Genomic DNA, 9,068 nt, shown 5'->3' on the forward strand with positions numbered 1-9,068 from the left:
AAATGCGACAGAAACAAAATGAAAATAAATCCAAACAGCTTGCCAACATCATTTTTGCCGTTCCATGTATTCCGTTACCCCCCAAGCCTGCACAGAATTTAGTCATTTTATTCATGTTTAGTTTCTTTTGTCTTTTATTAGCATATTTGGTATTGGAGTAAAACAAAAGTAATTGAAAGTAATCAAGTTAAAGTAACCCTACCCAACCCTGTGTGTATAGCCCTTAATCACAAAGAGTCTCAAAGGGCTGCACAGGTTATTGCACAGACTATTATTACAGACTATTATTACACCATCCCCTGATCTGAAACCAACATGAGGGCAAGGGAAAACTCAAAAACCTCAACATGAGGAAAAGGAAGAAAGCTTGAGAAGGGACCGCACATGTGGTAATCCCCCTTTCATGATGCAATTACAAAAAATACACAATTATTGTCAACAAAAAATATAGGTTATTCATATGCTATTGAGTAGAAGTGTGTTTTAAACTTAGATTTAAAAATTTCCACTGAGGTTGCAGATCGGATCTCAGAGCATTCCACAGCACTGTGCGACGACGCTTAAAAGTAGGAGAACGCTCTCGAACCTGCGGAACTCTTCTTGGCTCTTGGGATCACCAGTAGACCAGCGCTTTCAGAACGAAGGCTCCAGGCCGGAACATAGGGGGAAATTAAAGCTGAAAGATATGAGGGAGCAAGTCCATGCATGATTTTGAATAATACCAAGAGAACCTTAAAATCACACCTTAAGCTAACAGAGCCAATGCAGGTTAGCTAAAATCGGGGTAATGTGATCAAACTTTTTTGTCTTAGTCAAAAGCCTCGCTGCAGCATTTTGTACTTCCTGAAGACTCTTGATTTTGGACTTCGGGAGACCGGAGAGTAGTGCATTACAGTGATCGAGACGGGAAGTGACAAACGCGTGAATTATAATCTCCGCATCCGACGGAGTCAGCATAGGACGAATTTTAGCAATGTTGCGAAGATGGAAGGAAGAGGTTCTAGTAATTTTCTTCACGTGGACAGATCAGGGTCAAATATGACACCTAAATTTTTAACTGAGTCACTCTGGGTGATATGACATTTGTCAATGTTCACAGCAGTTTTTGAGAACAAGTCACGGCATTTAGATGGACCAATAACTAATATTTTGATCTTTTCAGAGTTGATGCATTTATACTCTAGTAAAATAAAAACCACCTTTATCAGAAACATTACTCAACGGCAAAGTTGGAACGACTGATTTAGAGGGAAAAAAATCTTTGCAACGTACAAGATATTTATTCAACAGTGACATCTGGCGGCCGGATTTCAATATTACATATTTATACTGATACAGTACTGTACCAACAACTCAACAGTGAGTAAAATTGTTGTAAAAGCATAATTTACAAAACAGATCCAAGCAGAGTTAGAATAGACCAAATATGTGGCAATTAATATCTATGGAGAGAACAAGTGATTAATTTTGAATTTACAGTTGACATTTTGCTCTTCGTCCTCTCTTTTTCAGTTTATGATCATAGATCACTCAATGAACCCAGGATACATAACTGATGATGCGTCCTAGTTGCATCCAGGAGATGTTCCTTTCAAGTCAAGATCTGCATTTTCCTCTTGCTACATATCAATATGTCTCTCGACTCCAGAGTAGAGGTCCCCTTGAATCTGAGATATGTTTTTCTAAAATAAATTGCATGTTGTTACTATATGTCATATACAGGTTGTAATTATTAGATGTTAAGTCCACCACTACAACATAATGTCAATTACAAATCAAATCTTCTAGCTTTACACGAGGGGTTAGAGCGTCCGCACCACAGTTCTGAGATCCAGAGTTCAAATCCAGCTTCCTGTGTGGAGTATGCATGTTCTCCCCGTGCTTCCACATTCCAAAAGTTCGCACGCCAGATTTGGCCAGTCCAAATTGTCCTTATATCGGCGTGAGTGAGCGAGTGAATTGTCTGTTTCTGTGTGCCCTGCGACTGGCTGGCAACCAGATCGCTGCTGAGATGGGCTCCAGCTCCCCCGCAACCCTAGTTGGATGGATGCTCTCAGAGCTTGTCTGCAGGCTACTCAGGTGTTCTTAGGGCACAAGTTGGAGACCCCAGCTCTAGAGCATGGGGCAGGATTTATATGGGAACTCAAGAGACAAAACACATACAAGATGCATTTCAAACTTTTCACAATCCACCAAAATTTAAAAATTCTCTCCGCGTTTTATCTTAAATGCATTTTTAAACAAATACTTCATTCTAGACAATATAAAATGAATTTACAGGAGTGTAAACCATTTTATATGTGTAATCCGAGTATTAGTTATGGGGCAATAGAATTACTTTGAAATGTATTTTAAAAATCAATAGTGAACAGTCTCTACAGGTTAGTGTAAGTGGAGCCTGAGGTAGTGGGCTTGTTAAAATGGTCATCGGTGGGATCAGTGGCCTGGAGGGCTACCGGTTGTTGCCTGAAAAGCGAAGAAGGTTGAATCCACTCCGACCACTCGCTTATATTATTATTATTGGATGGGCAAGTTGATGATGGCTTTTGTTGTGCTCCAGCAGTGAACTCAGGTTCAGATGCTGCAAAAACAAAACAATATCAGTACAAATCTGATGACAGCCTGTCAAATTATCTGGGTTTTTTTTGTATTTATTGCAAGATCAAAAAGAAAAATGAGTATAGTCAAGAAAGATAACAGATCAGTCCTAAAAATAGAAGTAGTACAGTACTTTTAAATTATATTTACGCTCCCATCCCAAAACTCAGAGGTGAGTTTTGATGGATAAAATATACATTTCTGATGTAAAACAACTTGTTTCAACCATTTTACAAATAATTTGTACATTCATATAATATGCAATGTTATTGAAAACAATTTTGGGGGGAGAAAAAGGCTTTTAAGTTTAGATGCCAATATTTTACTTTCAAGTCTTTCTAGTGGTTATCTCTTTCATCTAAGTTAAAAGAACTTCATAGGCCAGCTTATACTATAATTGATTTTAAAATAACCATAAAGCACGTTCTTACATCAAATATCTGACTGTGTGATTTTATTTCGCTACGTAATTCTCATTGTTTGTCTATGCCATCGGAGTTAACAAGATCAAAGGTAATGAGCAGTGCAAAAATGACGAATTATTGTGTATTATGTTACATTTTGTTGCATTTTGTTAGTGATCTTTTTTTTCTCTGTTAATGATAATCATTTGAATGAAAGTATTTAAACAAAATGACATTTACGGAATTGCCCCTGTATTGCTAACATTGTAAATTATTGTACTATTAAGTGAAGAAATACAAATATTAAGACCAGGGTTGGGTAGGGTTACTTTAATTGGATTACTTCCAATTACTTTTGGATTACTCCAATACCAAATATGCTAATAAAATACAAAAGAAACTAAATATGAATAAAATTATGACTCACAACACGTGGTAAGCTTTCTCTCCTGGCTTTGATCTCTTTGATCTCCGGCAAAACTAACGTAAAATGCGACAGAAACAAAATGAAAATAAATCCAAACAGCTTGTCAACATCATTTTTGCCGTTCCATGTATTCCGGTACTCCCCAAGCCTGCACAAAATTTAGCAATTTTATTCATATTTACTTTCTTTTTTCTTTTATTAGCATATTTGGTATTGGAGTAATCCAAAAGTAATTGAAAATAATCCAGTTAAAGTAACCCTACCCAACCCTGATGAAGACATACCTAATGATGAAGAGGACTTTGAGTTTTCATGCCGCATCTCCGCTCTCCTGTCCCGCTTTCTTTTTTTCCTTTTCCCCTGAAACAAAAGATGAAAAATCGTGTGTTATGTACGGAAACACCATTGAATGAGAGACAAAATGGCAAAATGGCTTTGAGACTCACGTAATTGTCCCTGCAGGACCATTTGGGATAAGTGTCGGCATGAGCAAGGTACAGTTGCTTGGATTCTGAAAGGTATATACGTTTTCTTTCCGTAGGCAGCGACTTCCACTGTGAGGGTCATCAGAAAATCAGCATGAAAATTTGTTTTAAGGGCTCAAACATGTGGCAAACACTCACTCACCATCTGCGCCAGGATTTTATTCACCGTGGCACTGTCTCTATTTTTGAACTGGGCCTTCACCGAAGCTCGCTGCTCCTTCATAAATACCATGAAGGCGTTCGGAGGCTTTTTAATGTACAACTGCGTGGAATCATGGCTTTCTTTATTTGTGTTTCTCCTGTTTGTGAGAAAAATAAAGAAGTGAATGGAAATCATCCCTGCATAGTGATTGCAAGAAAGACATTTTTAAGAGAATCCTTACTGAGGAGGGGAGTTTGTGGAATTTTGGGCAGCTGGGAGTGGTGAAGGAGAAGGTGTTGGAGGTGATGGAGTGGGGACACTATAGGAGCCCGGTGACAGGTCATCCAAAAGCTGTCTTTCACTAAACAATAAAACACAGATGTTACCTATAATGCAGGTTGAGAAGATGCAAATGTATTACTTACATTATTTTGACTGACTTTTCATCAACCAATTCTGGCGCACACCTGACCTGTAAAAGAAAAGATGGGTTCTTAAATATTACTGTCCTGTAAATCATGTAAAAAAACAAAACAAAGGACCGGGTATATATTTGCAGTAATAAGTAATTGAATAGAACTAACGATAATAAAAACGTTGATGCAATTCAATTTCATTAACGGTGATTTAAAGATCGCCAATATACTTTCAATAAAGTTAATTTACCCCTGCCTGTTGCTGATTTAAATCCGCGTTAAGGACTTCGAAAAGTGTCTCCCAATCGACATCGGACATACTGGCGAATTGATGTTTCGTCTAATGGCTAACGCGTAAATTTGGTATATAGGAATAGGAGTAGGAGGGGCGGCTGCACGAAGGTTGCGCATAAACACATCAAAATTGTCTGTTATAACATAAAAGAGAACATTCCTTTGTGTTATAACGGATAGTTTTTTTTCTAGGTGTACTTTCGGGTACATGATGCCCGAGTCTTGTCCCGCTTGGTGCGGCCTGGAAGGGTTCGCTATTTCGAAAGTGAGACGTACTGTATTTTCTATTTTCACTTGCAAAAATATGTATATAAAATATGTATATATTTTTGCAAGTGAAAGAGAAAGAAAAGAGAAAGAGAGAGAGACACAATGACAGGTGTATAATATAGGAAAATGAGGGGGAGAAAAAGTATTTCCTGTATTGTACTGTATTTTCTGTTTCACTTGCAAAAAAATACATATATTTTTGCAAGTGAAATAGAAAATACAGTTCCATTTCGAAAACTTTTGTGTAAAATTTACACTGAAATAATTGCCATAAAACATGGCAATATTATGTAATAATGAACCTCGGAGAACAGTCCTTATACCCGTTTTTGTTAGATTTTTTTTGATAATTGTAATGTTTTCTATGTGCTTGTTTTCTAATGTTTACATTGCTTTTTAGTTTTTTTTTAAATGTATTTTTCACTCTATGAGCGTGAAAAGCATTTCTCATTCTCGTATCGACATTTTGTTCTGTTTAGTGTATAGATGTGTACCAGAACGACTACAAAGTATATATGAACAATGCCCTATTTTTTCTTATTTTGTGTGCTTGAGAGCTTGTGTAAACAACGGTCAACTGTCTTGGGAATATTAGGTGAGCCAAAAATTGTGCAGATATGTATAATAGGAAAAACAGAGTATGACATATTTTATTCATAAACTAGCACATCTTTACGTCAATTTCTTAAATAAGCGCTGAACTGCGTGCAAAGCAAAAGGCTGAAAATATTGGCCACTGTTCTTGTGCCACACCACATGTATTATTATTATTATTATTATTATTATTTGGTTTGAAAAAAAATATTGACACTAATAACAGCAAACAAACAATCTGAGGTTTGAACAACCCCTCTCGACAATCTTAACAGCAATCAAGCATATTCACAATTCGTTATGTCTGACAATATGACGTTTTAACATTTTTTCCTGACATTTTTAACATCTTAGTTAGTGTCAATACTGCACGTTGTAATACAAAATATTCCAGTTGTGTTTTAAGCCGCCCATCTGTAAATTAAAATTGTTAAAATGGAGTAAATTAATGGTGGCATCAACCATCGAATTTTGCAGGTGACGCTGCGTCTGCTGATCTCTGGACTAAAAGCATCATTCAATCTGAGGTGGACCTATACAGTTTATGAACAGGCAGGGTTGGGTAGGGTTACCTTAACTGGATTACTTTCAATTACTTTTGGATTACTCCAATACCAAATATGCTAATGAAAGACAAAATAAACTAAATATGAATAAAATGACTAAATTTTGTGCAGGCTTGGGGAGTAACGGAATACATGGAATGGCAAAAATGATGTTGGCAAGCTGTTTGGATTTATTTTCATTTTGTTTCTGTCGCACTTTATGTTAGTTTTGCCGGAGATCAAAGAGATCAAAGCCAGGAGAGAAAGCTTACCACGTGTTGTGAGTCATAATTTCATTCATATTTAGTTTATTTTGTCTTTTATTTGCATATTTGGTATTGGAGTAATCCAAAAGTAATTGAAAGTAATCCAGTTAAAGTAACCCTACCCAGAACAAGTCAGAATGGCCTTGAAGAGTCCAGGATGAAATCCCGTCCCATGCACGTAGATTGCTTTCTTCTTCGATGACCCAAGTTCCCATCTCTAAAGTCGCAGCCCTACTTTAGTATCACCTGTAACATTATGATTCAATGTGAAAAGGTAAACTTTGGTGATTGAAGGTTTTAACCTTAAAAAGGTAGTTGCACGATCTTTTGCAGCAAAAAGTTAAAAACATGCAATAACTGGTGATGTGTTTTTCAACGCTGCAGAGGATTTTTTTACCCACATATGCAGAATTGTTTCAACAATGCCTTACTGGATGATTTTCTGGCATCCATTGGACGTGCCAGGCCACGCTGTGTGTCGTGAGAATTTGTCTGATGGGCCGCAGGAAATTTTACCATTTTATCATTGCAAAAAGCATGCTTTTTTTTGGTATATTTGCCTTCTTCTCTTTTGTTTCTTTTTTTCTCAGCTTTTCACTCCTTTTTCATTTTGGTATTTTTTTTCTTTTTTGTTCTATTTCCCCTTCCTTAAAGTCATTTTGTGCATAATTCTACACAATATTTGGTCGTATAGGGATGAAAGAAGCAAAAACAACCTGAAGAGCCGTTTAGGACCTGTAAGAGCCGGTTCCTTTTAGTGAGCCGAGCCGAAGAAGCCGGTTCTCGAAAAACTACGCTGGATAGATTTTCTTGTGCGCTGAGAATGTGCGGGCAGTGCGCGATTGCACACGCGCGCAATTTAGAGGGAACATTGCCCCTCACCCTCAACGACAACTTCAGCACCCTATTGAGCGAACTCCATATCTCGGAAACATCCCCTCCATCGTTTTTTCCCCATTACTTGGAGCCAAGAGAAGGACGAATTGACCTCGGTTCTTTTAATACAATTGGAAGTGATGGAGGCTAAATATCAGACTTTAGATAAAAGTTGTGCATGAATTCAAGATTCTGTTTATCAAAGAATATAATTCAGAATACCAAAGTATGCGGTTTGAAACTATACTTGCTAGACCAAATGGAAAAAAATGCCAAACCCCATATGACCCACGGAACCGGTGATAAATCTGTGTGCATTCATGTTATTCAAACTTGAAGTTTACCCAAAATAAATGTGTATAAGCCATGTATAATTGTGTTTTTGCATGATCAGCTTTACACAAGGGCAGCACGGCGGCGCAGTGGTTAGCGCTTGTGCGGCACAGTTCATGTCATGGGAACCTGTCGTGGGTTCAAATCCAGCTCCAGACTTTCTGTGCGGAGTTTGTATGTTCTCCCCGTGCTTGCGTGGGTTTCCTCCGGGCACTCCGGTTTCCTCCCACATTCCAAAGACATGCATTTCAGGTGAATTGGCCGGTCCAAATTGTCCCTAGGTGTGAATGAGCGAATGAGTTGTCTGTCCCTGTGTGCCCTGCGATTGGCTGGCAACCAGTTCAGGGTGTCCCCTGCCCACTGCCCGATGATTGCTGGGATGGGCTCCAGCCCCCCCGCGACCCTACTGAGGATAAGCGGTACGGCTAATGAGAGATGAGAGCTTTACACAACAATGGAGTGTTTAAATAGGAACAATTGGCTTAACACTGCAAAAGCAATGTCTTAACTTAAAAAAAGTGTGACTTTTCACGCTGTGTAATTGACTCACACTACTTAATGCAGTGTACTTTAAACACGACAGCTTGTTTAAAATTGACTCTAAAACTTAACTTGACACACAAACCTATAGTTAGGATAGATGTTCAGAAAAAGACAAATCAATTTAACTCAATGTTCAGTGTGAATTTTACACTCTGTAAAAGGAATAATGTGTTCACTGAGGTATTGTTAATATGTACCTTTAAATCTAAAATCAACACCGGTTATTTTAATGTGCAACTTCCTTGTGCCACACTTAAAGACACAGGGAAATCCAAAGTCTTCACGGTAAGTCATCCATTTCCCTTGGCAGGCATTTTACCTGCCAAAATTGGACTCTGGACCCTGGTTGAGATATAGACTTTTGATTTCTAGGGTAACCGACTTTGACGTCAATATGTCAGCACAGTGATTTTGCAGCGTTTTAGACATTTCTCATCCATCCATCCATTATCTGCACCACTCATCCTCAGTAGGGTCGCGGGGTGCTGGAGCCCATCCCAGTTATCTTCCGGCAGTGGGCAAGGGACACCCTGAACTGGTTGCCAGCCAGTCTCAGGGCACACAGAGACGGACAACTCACTCGCTCATTCACACCTAAGTACAATTTTGTTAGGCCAATTAACCTGACATGCATGTTTTTGGAATGTGGGAGGAAACCGGAGTGCCGGAAGCAAACCCACGCAAGCACGGGGAGAACATGCAAACTCCACACATGAGGTTCGATCACATTACCTCAGAACTGTGCCGCACACGCGCTAACCACTGCGGCGCCGTGCTGCCCACATCTCATTGTATCACTATTATTATTAATAATAGTAATAATAAAAACAAACTAGATTTGTCGAACACCTATTCAGTAACACATCACAAAGTGG

General features: G+C 38.5%; 1 protein-coding gene across 1 annotated transcript; it reads right to left on the minus strand.

Moving 5' to 3' along the window:
• Positions 1–1,307: 1,307 nt before the first annotated feature.
• On the minus strand, positions 1,308–4,564 carry LOC148355637 (transcription factor 7-like 2). The gene is made up of 6 exons (XM_088349009.1): positions 4,482–4,564; positions 4,298–4,417; positions 4,057–4,213; positions 3,876–3,983; positions 3,714–3,789; positions 1,308–2,581 (listed from the first exon to the last, which is right to left on the minus strand). Exons 3-6 carry the CDS (start codon positions 4,144–4,146, stop codon positions 2,376–2,378), a joined length of 480 nt encoding a protein of 159 aa, XP_088205135.1. The 5' UTR covers positions 4,147–4,213; positions 4,298–4,417; positions 4,482–4,564; the 3' UTR covers positions 1,308–2,375.
• Between the last annotated feature and the right edge of the window lie 4,504 nt (positions 4,565–9,068).

The sequence above is a fragment of the Urocampus carinirostris genome, chromosome 12 (genome assembly GCF_059441175.1).
Source record: "Urocampus carinirostris isolate Australia breed hairy pipefish chromosome 12, RoL_Ucar_1.0, whole genome shotgun sequence".
NCBI lineage: Eukaryota > Metazoa > Chordata > Actinopteri > Syngnathiformes > Syngnathidae > Urocampus > Urocampus carinirostris.

Bases quoted from the DNA above. Each gene is read 5' to 3' on its own strand.
- LOC148355637 (XM_088349009.1), bottom strand. From the start codon at position 4,146: ATGGTATTTATGAAGGAGCAGCGAGCTTCGGTGAAGGCCCAGTTCAAA. The intron at 3,984-4,056 runs GTGAGTGAGTGT...TGACCCTCACAG, and splicing joins ATAAAATCCTGGCGCAGATG to TGGAAGTCGCTGCCTACGGA. The intron at 3,790-3,875 runs GTGAGTCTCAAA...CTTTTGTTTCAG, and splicing joins GGTCCTGCAGGGACAATTAC to GGGAAAAGGAAAAAAAGAAA.